This window comes from Primulina eburnea, unplaced genomic scaffold (assembly GCF_022965805.1).
Source record: "Primulina eburnea isolate SZY01 unplaced genomic scaffold, ASM2296580v1 ctg686, whole genome shotgun sequence".
In the NCBI taxonomy this organism is placed as follows: domain Eukaryota; kingdom Viridiplantae; phylum Streptophyta; class Magnoliopsida; order Lamiales; family Gesneriaceae; genus Primulina; species Primulina eburnea.
The window spans coordinates 12,721-32,074 of record NW_027331463.1 but is presented as its reverse complement, the minus strand read 5'-3'; the positions used below and the strand labels follow the sequence as shown (position 1 = coordinate 32,074).

General features: G+C 39.7%; 1 protein-coding gene across 1 annotated transcript; it reads right to left on the bottom strand.

Moving 5' to 3' along the window:
- Nucleotides 1-11,510: 11,510 nt before the first annotated feature.
- Nucleotides 11,511-12,528, bottom strand: LOC140821657 (uncharacterized). The gene is made up of 2 exons (XM_073182191.1): nt 12,124-12,528; nt 11,511-12,056 (listed from the first exon to the last, which is right to left on the bottom strand). The coding sequence occupies exons 1-2, from the start codon at nt 12,415-12,417 to the stop codon at nt 11,511-11,513; spliced, it is 840 nt and encodes a 279-aa protein (XP_073038292.1). The 5' UTR covers nt 12,418-12,528.
- Between the last annotated feature and the right edge of the window lie 6,826 nt (nt 12,529-19,354).

Here is a 19,354-nt window from a genome sequence, read left to right as displayed (position 1 = left end):
CATTGATTCGCGATGCTTGTCGAATAATGGTCCAGGTAAAGGCTTAGCTAGTGGATCAACAACATTATCTGCGGAGCCGACTGTGTCAAAAGACACTTCTCTACTTTCCACAATCTCTCCGAGGATGTGGTACTTTATCAATACTAGTTTGGATTTCTGATGAGACCTAGGCTCCTTTGCTTGAGCTATAGCTCCCGTGTTGTCACACAACACCGGGATAGGAGCAACTCCATTAGGAATGACGCCCAACTCTTGGACGAAATTCCTTATCCAAACAGCCTCCCTTGCTGCATCTGATGCAGCAATGTATTCGGCCTCTGTGCTGGAATCCGTAATATTGTCTTGCTTGGAACTCTTCCAAGAGACTGCATCACCATTGAGCATGAATACAAAACCAGAGGTTGACTTCGAGTCATCGATATCGCTTTGGAAGCTAGAGTCGGTATAGCCTTCCAATTTTAGTTCTCCACCCCATAGACCAAGAACACTTTATTGGTCCTTCTCAACTACTTGAGGATGTCTTTCACAGCTTTCAGGTGTGGAAGACCAGGGTTCGAATGATATCATTTCACTACATATAGTGCAAACGCCACGTCAGGACGTGTAGATATCATCCCATACATGATATTACCAATTTCCGAAGCATACGGAATGCGTGTCATCGCCACTATCTCTGCATCTGTCTTGGGAGACAGACTTGGATAGGGACACGCCATGACACACTGGTAGATGTCCTCTCATGGACTCATCCATCGAGAACTGCTTCACGATGGTATCAATGTATGTGGACTGGGTGAGACCAAGCCATCTTTTCGATCTATCTCAATAGATCTGTATCCCAATACAAAAGATGCTTCACCCAAGTCCTGCATTGAGAACTTACTCGCTAACCTTATCTTAGTTGATTGCAACATTCCTACATCATTCCCAATGAGTAGAATGTCATCAACATAAAGCACCAGGAATGTCACAACACTCCCACTGACCTTCTTATACACATAGGGTTCCTCAGGATTCTTAGTAAATCAAACTATTTGATTGTACTGTCGAATCTGAGGTTCCAACTCCTTGATGCCTGCTTTAGATCATAAATAGATCTCTGAAGTTTACATACCATATGCTCACTTCCGATAGATGTAAACCCTTCAGGTTTAGACATGTAAATAACTTTCTTAAAATCCCCATTTAAGAAAGTTTGTCTTGACATCCATCTGCCATATCTCATAGTCATACTATGCAGCTATGGCTAATAAAATCCTTATGGACTTGGACATTGCGATTGGGAAAAGAGTTCCTCAAAGTCAACTCCTTGTCTTTGAGTACATCCTTTTGCCACCAATCGCGCCTTGAAGGTCAACACCTTCCCATCCTCCCCAAGTCCCTGTAGGAACAGTTCCCGCAGGTGGATCCACAAGATCCTACACTTGGTTCGAATGCATGGAATTCAACTCAGATTCCATTTCTTCAAGTCACTTGGATGAATTGGCATCAGATAACGCTTCCTTGAAGGTCCATGGATCACATCCATGGTTAGGCTCATCATGGCCTTCTTCAAGAAGCTGACCATACCTCATAGGTGGTCTCGAGACTTTCTCGTATCTGCTAGGAGCTTGTATCTCCTTTCTTGGCTCATCGGGTGTGGGTTCTATAATTGTGGGTTTCTCTCGAACCTCTTCGAGTTCTATCATCTGCCTTTTTCTATCCAATAGAAAATCCCTTTCCAAAAAGGTTGCATTCCTAGAAACAAACACTTTTGTTTCTTGGGGATGATAGAAATGATATCCAACTTAATTCCTTGGATATCCCACAAAGTAACATAAAATGGATCAACAATCCAATTTATCTCCCACTACCTCCTTCACATAAGCAGGGCTCCCCATATTCTAAGATAAGAATATTTGGGAGGCTTACCCATCCATATCTCATATGGTATCTGCCTTTGAATGGACATTTAGTAGAATATCTTTTACTTTTAAGTTATAGAGATCGTTTTCAAGTTCTCAAGTACCAATTAAACATTCATTCTTGTAAATGTTGCAAACACCTTTGCTAAATAAACAAGAATATCCATTTTTATCACAATAGAAATGGAAACAATGTTTTACATCAAACAGGTACAAACAAAACATCTCTTAAAATTAACTTAAAGTCATTGTTCAACAATAAGTAAACATCTTTAATAGCCTTGGCAGCAACTCTTGCTCCATTGCCCATCCTCAAGAAGGTCACACCTTCCTTAGGCTTCCTACTTCTTCCCATCACCTGTAACCCATTACAGAGATGTGAGTCACAACCGGTATCTAATACCCAAGAAGTAGAGTTAATTAAAATGTTTACTTAAATTTAGAACATACCGTTTCCAGAACACTTCTGGGCAAGATATTCTTTGCAATTACGCCTCCAATGTCCAGGCTTCTTGCAGTGATGACATACATCATTAGTCTTGTCAGCCTTAACTGGTCTGGCTGCCTCAACAGGGTTCGGAGATTGCCTCAACAAGGGCACGTTCTTCTCGGGACGTTGGAAAGAACTCTTCTTTCCCTTCCCATGTGGATCAATCTTCGTACCAGATGAAGAACCCACATAAAGAACCAACTTCTCTTTCTTGATGGTGGATTCAAACGTAACAAGCATGTTCACCAACTCCTCAAGGGTCGGTTCCATCTTGTTCATGTTGTAGTTCACCACAAAAGGATCAAATGAGCTAGGCAGCGATAACAGCAACATGTCGGTGGTCAACTCCGAAGGCAGGATCAGATCCATGCCAACGAGCTTGTCCACGAGCCCGATCACCTTTAGGCCATGCTCATGGACCGAGGTCCCCTCTCGCATGCGCAAAGTGATCAGCTCCTTGACGGTATCATGCCTAAGAGGACGCGTTTGCTCTCCAAAGAGCTCTTTGAGATGCAAATGAATGTCAGCAGCACTCTTTGCACCCTCAAAACGCCTCTGTAGCTCATCGTTCATAGAAGTCAGCATATAACACCTGGCTATCAAGTCATGGTCACACCATTCCTTGTAAGCCTGCAATTCCTCAGGAGTGCAGTCAGTCGGAGCCTCAACAGGGGGCGACTGAGTCAGTGTATATGTTACCCTTTCCGAATTCAAGACTATTTTTAAATTTCTTAGCCAAGTGAGGTAATTAGGTCCAGTTAATATGTGTTTGTCGAGTATTATAGATATCGAATTGCGCATCGAAGACATTGTCGATTTGTACTGAAAAGTAAAAACAGATAAATGTTGATGACTATTTTAAATATTTGGTAAGATATAAAGTATGGACTTTAACTTTATAAATATTTACTCCCACTGTTTTGACATCTTTCACTACCTTCTGGTGAAGACGGGAAACTCCTTTCCTCAGTAGGTACGTAAGGTCCAATTAGCGAATTATGATCCCGAATAATATCAGCCAATCACAATTCCTAAAAGGTAGTTTCCAATTGCATCACAATGCAACCCTCTACGTAAACTTTTGTCTCACGTTTGATTAGGACCCAATAATATGACGTCGTTCATCTTCACGTGTCAAGCCTTACCCATCGATGTTGAACCTTAATGGACGGTCGCCATGAGTTCCCTCAATAATATGAGCCGAAATCATGGGAGTTCCACGTAGTTCACATCACCATGTCAATGGATGTCACAGCTTTCCGGCACCCAAAGCTCCCCCAATAATATGAGCCGAGCCCCGAGTACGGGTAGCGTTCATCATGCACCCATTGTCGATGGAAGACAAGGAAATTATAAACAAATTTATAATTCCCCTTTTCGGGCTTGATATTAATTTTGAATCTTATTCAAAATGAGGGTTTTTAGTTTTGAAAGGTCTCATCATTAATTTTATTTTAAAAGCTCGCCATGTTTGATCGTATGTTTGTCGGATTCATGCAACTTTGTTATTATCATAATAATAACGCACATACTCATTATTTATAACATATCATGCATATATTATAAACAGTAAACAAGACAAGGATGATCAATCGCCCCAATACTAATGGCCCGTGTGAGCTAAACACGGGCCTAGGTCCAATCCTAGGGAAATGCACGGGATGCAAATGCAACTATTACATTGGCTTCCAATATTTACATGTCTTCGATCTTCATAATCATCATGGCCACCATCTTCCAATCTTGATCATCCACTATACTAATATTTACAAAAAAATATCCATGGCAAATAGGGATACATCTCTTGGGGTGGGAACGGGCCATAAACCAAGCCCACTTTAAATTTGATAATTATTACAATCATTCAACACAAAATATCCTAGCATACACCTAGCAAATTGGGCTTGGGCTTTTGATCATCCTTCATGCATAATATCACATATCATACACCATCAATTAATTATCACAATAATTAATTGATCCAATATTATATATCTTGATCCAATCACTAACCGCCACGATTATAAACTAAATTAACAAAGTATACAAACACCTTTGTCTACTTTCAAATTAATTTATTTATAACCGAATTTCTTGTAAATCACCATTTACTATAAATAATTAAAGTCCAACTTAAATTATTTATTTCATGAGAAAAATTTGCAACTTTTGTAATTTTAAACTTAAGGGCCCAAAAACTTATTTTTCACCAAAAACATTTTGGCCCATTTAAAATCACAAACATGTTAGCCATCCAATGGCCCAACAATTCAAGGCCCATGACACTTTGATATTTCAAAACACATTTTGAAAACCCTAGTCGTCATCGCCGTCGCCGGAGCTCCGTCGCCGGAGCTCCGTCGCCGGATTCCGGCCAACTTACCAAAAAATTTTTTTTTTTTATTTAAAATGATGGGGCTGTTCGGGCAGCCCCTCGGGCTGCCCTAGCTGCCCGAGCTACCCGACACGGGCAGCAACTTGCTGCCCGAATTTTCCCCAAAAACGGCCCTCGATTTGTTGCAAAAACACACTCATGCGGTTAGAAATCGATCTCAACATAATATATATTGTATTTGCTACACAAAAACGTAACCATAGCTCGGATACCACTTGAAAGCGGACCGGTTACGGTGGCCGGAAACGCAACGGAAGCACAAAAATCGAATTTTATGAGGAAAATTTCGGCCACCCCATTTCTTTGTGCAACAAATACAAAAACACACATAATGACATTCATAGGGTGTTAGAAAATCGTTACCTATCAATCTCAAGAGATTGATGATGGCACCAACCAAGTTGTAAACAACTTGGCTCTTGAATGGCATGAAGAAATCTACAAGCTCCTCCTTTTTTTTGAGTTCTTTCCTTCAAAATCAAGCCCACCACTAACTAGGTAAATCCCTTCTTGTTTTGCACTAGAAAAACAAGAAGATTTATCAAAGAGAAGTATTTTATTCTTCAACAATTTGAAGAACAAAATGGAGAAAAATCTTGGGAGAGAATTGGAGGTATGTTTCGGCCATATGCTTGTGTAATGGAGGAGGGAAGAGTTCTCTTGGGGTTGCAAAAAGTTGATCCAAAAAGTGGCATGCCATGCCAATATTTTATTCAAAAGTAATCTCCAACCCTTCACCTCCCATGCATGCATACAATATAGTTTATAATCAAATTAAAAACTTTGGACTAAATTTAATTATCTCAAACATATTTGAGACTAATTAAACATTACTTGAATTTACCCAAGTCCCACTGGTTAAATAATTATTTTAATTGAGCTCTACTAGACTCAATATTATTTAATTAATCCAACACTTGAATTAATTTAATTATTTGGACTCTACTAGGCCCACTAGTGTTTAATTAATTCAACACTTGAATTAATTTAATTTAGTCCATAATAATGTTTATGAAAATCACAATTTTCAAATACATTATTCACTTGGCCAAATTTTAATTTAGGAACACTTCCATAAATCAAAATTTACATTTCTCTCATAGAAGTCATACTTCTATTTTTCTTTACACTTATAAACTCATTTATAAGTCGTTCAACACATTGAACTATTTTCTCCTTTATAGAAGTCATACTTCTAATTTTCCTTACGCTTATAAACTCCTTTATAAGCCGTTCAACACATTGAACTATTTTTACTTCTCATCGGGATTTACAAAGCTAGTACTTGTGTGGCCCTCAATGGTTCATTGATACAACTAGCCGTGGGTTCACATCTCCATGTGATTCGGACTAAACATGTCCTTATTCGAGCATACCCCAATTGCTCCATTCTTACTTATCAACTCCTTGATAGTAAGAACGTCAGAACTCAAGTCTGATAGTACCCAACCAATCACGTTAAACGCCTAGCAGCATCGCTTACGTGATTCCCTAGGTATCACATGATAGTGCCTGTAAGAACCATTCAATTATGGTTAGCGTACAGTACGGTCCCTTCAACTCATATATCCCGATCGATTCGACAACCATTGGTTTATCGAGAGTTGTCAATGAATCGATACTATGTGTCATGTCGTAGTTGCATCGATGGTGTAATCTATGAAACACCTTTCATAATTACAACCATACTCTGGCCAGAGATTTCGATCTACATACACATGATAACACATAGGATATCCATACCCGAAGGTAAGCGGTGAATCCCCGACTACAATGCATCGACTCCTATGTGTTTCGACAGAACACCCAACCTTGCCACCTGATGACCCCATGAGAGTCGGTAAACAAGTCAAAGTGTAATTCTAGCACATAGAGTCTCAATGTTGTCCCGGGTCATAAGGACTAATTCTGTACAACCATAAACCAGGACTTTTCCACTCGATAAGTGAGAACCACTTGGAAAGTCCTTTTATGGAGGGTTGTTCAGTGCACTCTACAAGGAGCACCTATCTGCATGTTCGGACATCACAATGTCCCCTACCAATGAAACATGGTACTCACATCGCAGATACTAGTCTCTAACTCGAGCGGCCTATATCCTTCTTAGTGGCGGCTGAATCGACTAGGAACCGTTTAGAATATACAGTATTACAAATATGAGTTTCATGATACTCATCATATGAGCATCTCATATTCTTTCTACTATTTGTATATTCAAGGGCTTTATCTATGCAGCTAGCATGGGTATACAGATAAAGATTTGCCAAAATAATAATTTCAAATATTATTAAAATAAAGATTGCTTATTCATAGAGTTTCATTGTGAACACTCGGCCAACACTTGGCTCGACGGGCACCTACTCTAACAATAGGTTTAGCAATACTAGAAAAATCTTTGATGAATAATCGGTAATAGCCCGCTAAAACCATAAAACTGCATATCTCTTGCTCAGATGTCGGTCTAGGCCAACTGATCACGACCTCAACTTTGCTAGGATCAACAGATATCCCATCTCCAGATATGATATGTCCCAGAAATACAACTTGTTTCAGCCAGAATTCACATTTCGACAATTTGGTATACAGTTTCTCAGTTCACAAAATATTCAGTACAGTTCTCAAATGTTCAACATGATCATTCAAATTATTTTAATATATCAGAATATCATCAATAAAGATAATCACGAAATCATCAAGGTACTTCTGAAATACATAGTTCATCAGGCCCATAAATACAGCTGGAGCATTCGTTAAAACAAACGGCATGACTATAAATTCGCAATGGCCATACCTGGTTCTGAAAGCTGTCTTCAAGATATCAGAATCTTTGACTCTCAGCTGATGATATCCAGATCTCAAATCGATCTTGGAATAAACCGAAGAACCCTGCAACTGATCAAATAAATCATCGATACGAGGCAAGGGATATTTGTCCTTTACCGTATCTTTGTTCAGTTGTCAGTAGTCAATGAAGAGTCTCATTGAACCGTCCTTCTTTCTGAAAAGAAATACTGGAGCACCCCAAGGAGGAACACTCGGTCTGATGTATCCATTGGCCAGTAAATCTTCCAACAGCTCTTTTAAATCTTTCAATTCAATCGGTGCCATTTTGTACGGAGTTTTCGAAATAGGAACTGTACCTGGTACCAATTCAATACTGAAGTCTATCTCTCTGACTGGAGGCAAACCAGAATCTCATCTGGGAAGACATCAGCAAACTCGCATACCATTGACAGATCTGCCAATGATGGGCTCGACTTCAGTACATCTACTGAATACACAAGGAATCTCTCTGTTCTTTTCTGTAATAATCGAGTCATAGATAACGCAGATATCAAAGAAATTCTGGATCTAGAACCCTTACCGTAAAATTTCCATTCATCATCCATGTCAGGTCTGAATCTCACAATCTTATGGAAACAATCTACGGTAGCTCCGTACTTAGTCAGCATATCGATACCAATAATGCAGTCAAATCAGACAACCCAAGTACAATACAATCTAACTCAATCTCATGATCATCATACTGCAGTAAACAATGTTTAACAGAATTCACTGATATCAAACATGTCCCCAAAGGAGAAGAAACAGATACTACAGCAGATAAAGACTCAACATGCAATGCATGTATCAATGCAAATCGCTCAGAAATAAATGTATGAGATGCACCCGTATCAATCAATACATATGCAGGGTAACCACAAAGAGAACAGTTACCTGCAACAACATCATCTGGTGCTTCCTGTGCCTGTTCTTCAGTCAAAGCAAATACCCTGTCCTGTTTTCTCGGAGGCTGGCTAACAATCTGGCTTCCTCCTGGCCTTGGCTGTGATTGGGCTGGTGCTGGTTGGAATGTGTGAACAGCAGACGATCGTCTACCAGGCTGTGCCACTGATCCAGATGATTCAGCTCCCTGGGATCTTTGGGAACCTCTCTGTGGACAAACTCTAGCAAAATGTCCCTGATGTCTGCAGATGTTGCAACTACCAAGTACTCCTTGGCATTGCTCTATGGTATGTCTCCCTCTGCAAGTTCTGCAATAAGCTCCGGTATAATTCTGTCTGGAACCAATGGAGCTAGAAGAACTGCTGCCAGACTTCTTAAACTTTTTCCCTCTGGCTTTTAACTGACCTCTCTTTCCACTGCTACTACTGCCACTCTAAAATCTGGGAGGGGGTTTATGGAACTGAGTAATAGATGGTTGTTGTGGTCTCGGTGCTGGAGCAACATATGATGCTCCTTTCTGTCTGATCAGACCTGCTTCATCTCCCTTGGCTCTATTCAAAGCATCCGCAAAATTATTTGGTCTCCCGGTATTCACCAATGTAAAGATCTCAGGATTCAGCCCATTGATGAATTGATCAGCAACGGCTACGTCATTCTCAGCCACGTGTGGAGAAAATCGTAGCTAGGTAGAGAATTTAGCCACATACTCTTCAATATTCAACTGACCATGTCTCAGATTAGAAAACTCTGCACCCTTTCCCTTTTGTACGACACTGGGAAAATTCTTTGATAAAATTCAGTTTTAAAGATGTTCCAAGTAATAGTCGTACCTCGATGCTCCAACGCTCTCTTGGTTGTGAGCCACCAATTCTTCGCAACATCGTGCAACTGAAGCCCAATCAATCGGACTCGGCGCTCATCTGTTAATCCAACGAATCAAACAGCATCTCAATATCGTCTAGCAAACTCTCACATTCAACAGAAGTCTCCGTTCCTTTCATGGTTGGCGGTTTGAACGACTGAAATCTCTTCAACAATGTTTCCATCGGTGTTGCAGTAACATCCATCGGATTAGCTGAGGTACTGTCCTGTTCTGGGACTCTTTGATGAGGCATATCTGATTATCAACAGGGTTAGCAATCACATCTGACAAATCTATCTCAGTCCCCTTCTGATTATCTTACCTCTTATCAAGAATCGGTTCTGATTCATTCTCATATAATACATATTTACAATCAAATCAGATAATCAGGTAAACATGTATTAAAGCAGTAAAACATGCTAGCATTCAAAAGCAAGGAAGAAAACTCAATCTACCCCACTCACTAGCTTATATCTCAGTCTAAGGAACCTACTGCTCTAGAACCTACAGCTCTGATACCATCTGCTGTGGGGACCTGGACGCTAATTCATTTCTTAATTTTCTTTGGGAGTAAATGGATCAATTAAATAAATTGGGTCTAAATTTTTTTTAAAATTCATAAATGCGGAACATATGATAATCCATTTGATAAAAGATCAAAATTAAATACAAGTCTTGTACAATAGTACGTCATAACAAACTATTGTTCTTTCACTACATATCAAGTAATGAAAACAACTCTACTTCTGGGTCCGAATCTCCACGCTAAACTGTGATCTCTCATCCTCTTCTTGACCCTGATCATGTCCTACACATGTCAAAGGAAATTCTTATTAGTGGCAGTAGATTATTTCTCTAAATGGACGGAAGCCGAACCGTTGGCTAAAATAACAGAAGGGGAGATCTTAAAATTTTTATTGAAGAAACTGGTGTGTCACTTTGGGATACCAAGGAGGCTTATATATAACAATGGGAGACAATTTTGTGGCTCTAAAGTTCGGAAATGGTGTAAGGAGATGAAGATAGAGCAGATATTTACATCGGTGGCTTATCCCCAGAGTAATGGGCAGGTCGAGGTCACTAATAGATCCATTGTGCACGCTCTTAAAACATGTTTGGACTCTGCTAAGGGTAAATGGGTTGAGGAATTACTTAGTGTATTGTGGGCTTACCGAACAACGGCTCGGATCGGAACTGGAGAAACACCGTATAACTTAGTGTATGGTACTGAGGCTGTCCTGCCAGCAGAAATCGGACAAGAAAGTGCTCGGGTGATAGGATATGGACCAAATAACGATGAATGGAGGGCCATGGATTTGGACCTAATAGAGGAAAAGAGAAATCGAGCAGCTGTTCGGATGGCTGCTTACCAGAAGAGGATGGTTCGAGCATACAAAAAAAGGGTGCGGCCCCGGTCGTTCGAAACAGGGGATCTGATCATGAAGAGAATCCAGTTTCAGGAAGAGAGAGGAAAATTAGACCCGAAATATGAGAGACCCTACAAAGTTATTGGGAAAGTAGGAATTGCGGCTTAATATTTAGAAGATGCTGAGGGAAAGAAAACCAAGCGCCCGTGGAACATCCAACACTTGAAGAAATATTATGCTTAGTCATAGTCTCAACCCATCATGTTAGTTTTGTCTTTATTTTATGAATTATGTCTTTATTTTCAAAAACATGAATAAGATTGGGCGTTGATATATCATCTTTCTTAATTGAAATAAACTTATAAAAGTCCGACCTCGCGCTCGGCAATAAAAAGAACGTCCGACCTCGCGTTCGGCACGATTAAAAGTCCTACCTCGCGCTCCGCAATAAAATGAAAATCCGACCTCGCGTTCGGCACGATTAAAAGCCCGACCTCGTGCCTGGCAATAAAAATAAAGCCTAACCTTGCTACCTCGTGCTCGGCAATAAAACGAGAGTCTGACCTCGTGTTCGGCACGATTTAAAGCTCAAAAACAAGAGAAAAATTCGATACAGCATTCGACGATGAGATATAAAGGAAACCGAAACACTTAATCACTTAAAATTAAAGACATAGTTTCAAATATTGGGAAATCTGATGGAAAAGACATAGAACACGAAGAATACAAATGTATTGAGCAAGTAGAGCTTGAAAAATAAAAGGCTTCATTCGGCGAGCCCACTCACTTCCTCCCAGATGTCTAGGTCTTCAGTCTCTGTTGCCCTTCCCTTCTTCTCGGGCATGTCTTCCAAGGCCTTAAACACATCAAGGAAGGAAAAATGGTGTTCGGCTTCGGAATACCCGTTGGCCCGTATTTGAGCAATACCTCCATTAATCCCATGCTCGAAGTAAGAAGTTTCTTTGTCCGAGCACAGCGAATAAAATTCCGAAGAGTGGATGAACTCTTCCTTCTTCTGAAGCCACATGGCCTCGGCTTCATGGTCTTTTTTTCGAAGTTGTTCCTCGAAGTTAAGTGCCTTCTGCTCAGCCCAAGCGGCTTTGTCCTCAAGGACTTGTGCATGAGCTCGGGCAAATTTGAGTTCGGCTAGGAAAGCCACCTTCTCTGCCTCATGTTTCATGTGGAGATCCTCCATCCGCTTCATAAGTTCCTCATGTTGACTGAGGACGTCATTCATTGATTTTTGGGAGGAGCTAGCCCTCTCCATAGCTCCACATATCCGACCAGTGACTTCGCCTCCCCAAACCAGAGCCTGCATTGCGAAGACATATGTTCAAAAAAAAAAAAACTAGTGATGCGAAAGAAACAAAACTAGTTACCTGCATAAAGTTAAGGGACATAGCCTCTATGGCTTGAAGGTCGGTGGCAGCCTTCACGATGGTAAGATTCTCAGAGGACACCAAGTGACGAACAAAATTTAAGGCTTCCGGTCCGGAGGGATGGGCTATGAAGGAGGTCCCATGGTCGAGGGGTACTTCCAGCTCAACTTCTTCGGAATCATGGTGCTCATGAACGGGGGAAGGACTGTGTATCCTCTTCCCAAAGCCTTGGGGGGTCGGGAACGAAGCAGTGGTCTTGAGAGTCTTCTTCATTGGCTGCCCATCAGTCTCCATGGGTGCTTTCTTTTGTTTCCCTTTGGCCTCGGCAGTGGAGGATTTTGAAGAGCCTCATATCTCAGCTTTCCTCCTCTTCATGTTCTGGAGCATTTCCGACTTCATGATCCTTTCGTCTGTGAAAAATAAAAAGAAAAAAATAAAAAAAGAGAAGGAGAAAATGAAGATGTTGGGGAAGGGGAGACATAAGAAGCAAAAGAAACCTGGAGTCAGCATAATATTTGTTTTCAATGGGAAAGTGGAAAGGCTGGGGAAAATATACCTATGTCCCCCTCCACTCCGACTCCTTTTTTACAGAACCTAAATTCATAGGGAAGATCATCCTGGACCAGGCTCTTGACGTCAAAACACCTTTCCGAGATACAAGCGAGGAAGCAGGTCAGGTTGACGGCACATATAGGTGTGGGAGGATCTCTAAGGGTTAACTGCTCGGCCCAAGCCATATCGCAGTACTAAGGAAAAGGCTCAGACTCTACATAAAAGTATCTGTTCATCCAACCTTTTTGGGATGAAGGGTTCCCACCCAGAAAATCACACGAGGGATGGGCTGATAGGTAAAACCGACCAATATCTTTTCTTTTGATTTTCACAATGCGATCTAAGAGGGCTACGGAGAGGGGTATATCGAAATACCTAAGCAATATTCCTAGAGCCAGAAGCATGCTAAAGGAAATGGGAGGTAATTGACTGGGGCATATCAGGTAGTGATCACATAGGTACTGAACTACCCTGAGGATAGGAAACCGAAGACCCATCTCCAGTTGGTCCAAGTAAAATGTGCGATATCCGTCGGGTGGGAGATTAGCCCTATCTGTAAACTCAGGGATCTGAATATCAATATCCGAAGATAGTCCCGACAACTCTCTAATCCTATGGACATCATCATACCCTAGGACCGAAGCCTTAATTTCATAACAGGGAAGTTCCACCGAAATCTTCGAAAGGGAGGGGGAAGGACTGCCTATAGCTTCATCCATGCCTTAACCAAAGTATTTCAATTAACACAGGAAGAAGAACTTACCAAATTGGTTAAGAAGAATAGAGTTGGGAGCGAGAGGTTACCGAACTCAAGATAGTTGGCCGAACCGAGAACGTCGAAAGAGCGGGAGACGCTTTGTAACTGGGGAGAGAAATTGAGAGAATTGCAAGATTTTTGAATGAAGGGAAGGCCATATTTATAGGAAGGTCAGCCGAAGGAGAGCCGTTCGATTAAATCAAGAATAGACGACTAGGATCATGCCTGTTCAAAGGCCTCGGGATCCACACCACCATCTGATCCTAGCCCACCAAAATCTTGCAAATAACTCGAACGATCTAGATCTTCTCGCAACCAATGTCGAACTTAAGGGCTTCAAGCTCAATCATAGCAATTCACTAGTCTAAAATTCAATACTTATTTTAGACCACAAGGAGGGTTACTACTGATGCCCCCAAATATTCAACCGTGCTTGAGTTTTCATCCCGAGGACCTTAAACGTAACCCGTCGAGCATGACTCGTCCAAATTCGATACCATCTATAAACGAGGTCAGCTGTTCTTCTTGAACACATCGGTCGAGCAACAAGCCCATCCGCACCCGTGATGACCGAGCACATGGGTAGGGCTTGGCCGAGCCCTAGTGGCCAAGCCCTGGTGCTCGGCCGAGCACCAGGGTAGGGTTCGGGCGACCACTAAGGTAGGGCTCGGCCAAGACCTAGTGACCGAGATCGGCCAAGACTGGGTAGCCGAAACACTTCGGTCGAGTCCTGGTGCTCAGCCGAACCACACGTATCCGAGCCCAATCAGCGTCTGGAGCAGGGTTCTGTCAAGCACAGATGCTTGTGACATGAATCTCAGGCCCAAGCCTGTTTCTATCCTAAGAACTTTGTCACATGTCAAAAGCGTGAATAATCTTTAAATATGCTAGAATCTCGCCGTATGATTAGATGTGACGAGGAATCCGGACCGAACTTGCAGTGATTGGGAATTTAATTTTATAAGAAAATTTACCTATAATAGACTTCGACACAATATGGGAAGAAATCCTCTCAACCACTATAAATACCCATATATATTTCATGGGGATGGGATCAAGATATTAACTTTGACCTATCGCATGTTCCCACTTCTCTATTCCTAAATCCGATCAAAAGTTCAAGGTGGTCGTGTCGGAAAAATTCTCGACACCTTCCAATATCCATTAGTCTGTATAAACCGGTAGTGTTCCATCCGTTCCGGTTCAAAACATTATAGATGTGAAGCTCAAGCTCACCAGACCGAACCCATGGAAAAGTTGGTATCATCAAATTTACTTGTGGATAATCCTTTATATATATATATATATATATATATATATATATATATATATATATTTAAAAAATTTGTAATCCAATCAAATACGATGCTTCTTAATGTTAAATAGATGTCATCCAAGCCAACTGTTGGCTAAGGATTTTATTGACTCAGTTGTAATAAACAATATTTATTTTAATATAATTCATTATTCCATGCTTTGTTGTATCTTTATCTGTATACCTATGTAAACAACATAGGTAAAGACCTTGATTATACTTTAATACAAATGAATCGTAATTCGATGTTGAAACTTATTTGTAAACACTGTATAATCTAAATTCGTTCCTAGTCGATTCAAATGTTGAATTTATAATGAATTTAATTAATTAATCTCAAAGGTTGAGTTGATTAAACTAGTTGAACTAGCCCAATTAATTAATCAAGACTAGTTTAATTAATTAATCAAGCCCATTAATGTTAATTATATGTATTAGGTCAGGGGTTAATTATAAATAAGTGTTGAGAAGTCAAAACCCTAGCCACCACCTTCACAAATTTCGAACAATCTCTCTTCCAAAGCTTGAGAAATTCGGCCACTTCCTTTTGAAGGAAAACTTTGAGCTGTTTCTCGTTTGCAATCTCCAAAGTAAAAACTTCTTCTAATTTTCTAGTACGAATTAGAAGAGGAACAAATCATCTAGCCGTGGACCTGATTAAAAGAAAGGAGTCCTTGAAGAAAGTTCGTAGGGATTCATCAATAGCTTGATCCGCCTATACCGGATTAGTTGGAGTCAAGTGATTTAATCACCAAAGGTATAAAATTTTAACGCCCTATGAATGTTTGATTATAAGCCATACGAGTATCCAAATACATCTTGAATGTCAAGATCTAATAAAAATTTTAAAACTTCCGCTGCGTTTGGGCACGAGAAAATCGGTATCCAACAGTGGTATCAGAGCCAAGGTTTTCTAAATCGTATGATTTTGATATTGAATAATTTGTTTGTAACCACACAAGAAAATTTTTCATAAAATTAATGCACCATAAAAATTTTATTTTTCCAGAAAACAAAAAAAAATCTGTTTCTGCCCGGAACTTTTCAGGGTAGCCCGGGCGCGCAGCGTGCGCGCGGGCGGCCCGCAGCGCGCCTACGGCTGTGCGCACAGACGCGTACAACAGGCCTGCGACTGCCCGAAGCGTTCGGGCAGTGCAGGCGGCTGCCCGGGAGTGTCTCAGGAACCGTTCTAGATGATGGGCTTGAATTTTTTGTGTTTAAGGTGCAATTTTCTGATTTTTTAAATTTTTGGGTAAGATTGATATTTTTGAAATTTTGTTCAATTTTTCTTTTTGAAACTTAATTTTTGGAAAATTAATAATTTTCTTGTAAAATAAATAATTAGAATATAATTTTAATTATTTATGGTAAAAATAGTTTTACAAGAAATCAATTATTATTGATTTAATTGGAAATTAAGTAAAGGAGCTTATTTAATATATTAAAATCTTTAATGATTGTGGTGGTTAGTGATAAAATTATTAGTATGATTATCAGTTAATTAAATTTTTTTAATTAATTGATGTTAATATTTGATATTAAATGCATGAAGAATGATTGAGAGCCTTGATCAATATATTAGGTGTATGTCAGGATATTTTACTATATTATTCATTTTGTTAATATTTGATATTTTAAAGTGGGCCAGGTTTATGGCCCGTTCCCACCCCATGAGATGTATCCCTTATGTGCCATGACTATTTAAATGTAATTTTTAGAAATAGCGGGAGATCAAGACTTGAAGATGGTGGACCCAATGCTCAAGATGAAGACATATAAAATATTGAAAGCACTTGTAATAGTTGCATTTGCATCCCCGCATTCACGTAGGTTTTGGACGTTGATCCATGTTTGGCTCAATGGATCTAATAGTGTTGGCAATCGATCATCTTTATTTATTGTTGAATGTCATATTATGATATATACGATAGTAGTATGCATGTATGTATTTTATTAAATAATATTGCTGCATTAATCCGGCAAACATACAAACATGGCACGTGATTTTAAAATTAAAATGATAACAATTTTAAAATTGAAATCCCTCATTTTGAATATGATTCAAAATTTATGTCAAACCGTAAAAGTAAAAATTAAAAGAGTTTAATTTTTCCTTGCCTTCCATCAACCCTGGTTTCATGTTGATCATTACCCGCGGACAGTGTCTGCGACTGGCTCATATTGGGAAGTCTTGGACGTCGAAAAGCTGTGACTTCCACCGGACATATGATGTGAATTGAGTGGAACTCCCATGATTTCGGCTCATATTATTGGGGGAACTCATGGCGACCGTCTACTACAATTCAATATTGATAGGTCGGTTTCACACGCGAAAGTAAACGGCGTCATATTATTGGGTCCTTATTAAACGTGAGGCAAAACACACGGAGGTTGCATAGGGATGCAATTGAATTCTACCTTTTTGAAATTATAATTGGCTGATATTATTCGGGATTATAATTGGCTAATTGGACTCTACGTGCCAACTAAGGGAATACGATTTCCCTTTTTCATCAGAGGGTGGTGGAAATGTCAAAATAGTAGGAGGGAATTTATAAAATAAAAATCTATTTTCTATATCTTTAAATTATTTTAAAATAATCAGCAACCATTTTTCTGTTTCCATATCAGTATCTTTTCGATTTCGTCACGTAATCTATTTTTTTTATTAACAAGCTAACCAAATCTAATTTTCAACACTGGTTGGAAAAGTTGTTCTAAATTCGGAGAAAATGACATACACACTAATGTCAGTCTTGCTGAACTGACAATGCATGCAAAATGGTGGGACCATAGTGTGCAAGCTAAAGTGTAATGTGCTCGCTTCTATGTCAAATGAACTGTAGGGACAGTTTGAGGAAATGTTGAATGCTGCTGACATTCAAATACACATGCAAGAGTTGCATGGTGCATGAAACTCGTACAGTGATGCACATCACTTTTAAAAGCTCGTGACTACACAAATGCAAGATGGGGCTCTGGGCCATGAGCGTGGTGTAGATATAATTGGGTTTAATGAGAAAGTGGTGAGCATGGAATAGGTGATTCCTAACGAGTTACTTCATGATATCAATTTGTTGTCATTCTCTTCCTCATTTGACGGGTTTATGGTGAACTTCAATTTGAATAAGATTGATGATAGCCTTGAAGAGATAGTCAACATGCTTATGACTTATGAAGCTACCATAAAATAGGAAAATGATGTTTCCTAATTGGGCTTCTTGTTAGGAACGAAAAATGGCCCACAAGATAAGGGAAAGAAATGTTCTGTCCCTCACAAGAAAAAACAAACCCAATAAGAGGCAAACTCCGAAGAACACTTAAAGGGCACACAAAGCCCGATAAGTCAGAACATATTTGTTTCAATGCAAAAGAATGGAAATAAGAAATTATCTGGGCCAAAAATGTTTTGGAAATGATAAGTGAATGCCCAAAGTAAACAGAATTTCAACAACAAGTAAAAGAAAATTAGATGATCCAAATCCCGCACAAATATGGCACGCTAGAATAGGTCATATTTCCAAAAGAAGGATGCACAAACTAGTGGAGAAGACATGTTTGACTTGTCATACATAAATTCTCTACCTACTTGTAAGTCCTGTCTAAAAGAAAAAATGGCAAAAACTCCATTCGATGAAAACGTGGCACGTGCGCATGGTCTACTGGATTTGATCCACACAGTTTTTGTGGCCCGCTAAGTGTTAGCACAAAATATGGGCAATCCTACTTCATTATCCTTACTGATGACCATATATTAGAGGTATGTGTATGTTTATTTGATGAAACACAAATCTAAAGCATTTGAAAAGTTCAAAGAATTAAGATCTGAAGTAGAAAATCAGCTAGAAAGAAGTATTAGGGCACTTCGATCTGATCGAGGTGGAGAATACTCGAGTGCTGAATTTTTGGGTTATCTAAACGAGAATGAGATTCTCTCATAGTGGACTCCACCAGCAACACCACAATTGAATGGTGTTTCTGAACGTCGTGGACATGGTTCGTTCCATGATGGGATTCATTGAATTGCCTATATCGTTTTGGGGCTATGTGCTTGAAATTGCGGCAATGTTGTTGAATAATGTCCATACTTAAATAGTGAATAAAACACCATATGAGATATGGATGGGAAAAACTCCCAATTTTTCTTACATGAGAATATGGGGATGTCCTGCTTACGTGAAACAGACAATGGGAGATTAATTGGATAGTAGATCCACTTTGTGCTACTTTGTAAGATATCCAAAGAATTCTGTTAGATATTATTTCTATCATCCCAATGAAGCAAAAGTGTTTGTTTCAAGAAATGCCACTTTTTGGAAAAGGAATTTCTAGCAGATAGAAAAGTCAAGATGATAGAACTTGAAGAAATTCAAGATACTCCCTCAACTATAGAAGTTGAACCCATTTCCTAACAAACAATAGTTGAAGTACAAGCACCTAGAAGGTTTGATAGTGTTATTAGACCACCTGCTAGATATACACTTCTTCATGAACAAGACCATGATGAGTCTTGTGTTGGATGTGATCCAATGAACTTCAAATAAGCAATATCTGACTCTGATTCAACCAAATGGCTTGAAGTCATGCAGTCTGAAATTGACTCTATG

What these genes read in the sequence shown, in the direction of transcription:
- LOC140821657 (XM_073182191.1), bottom strand. Translation starts at nt 12,417, where the DNA reads ATGGAGACTGATGGGCAGCCAATGAAGAAGACTCTCAAGACCACTGCT. An exon ending in TGTCCCTTAACTTTATGCAG is followed by an intron (nt 12,057 to 12,123) that starts GTAACTAGTTTT and finishes TTCGCAATGCAG; the next exon opens with GCTCTGGTTTGGGGAGGCGA.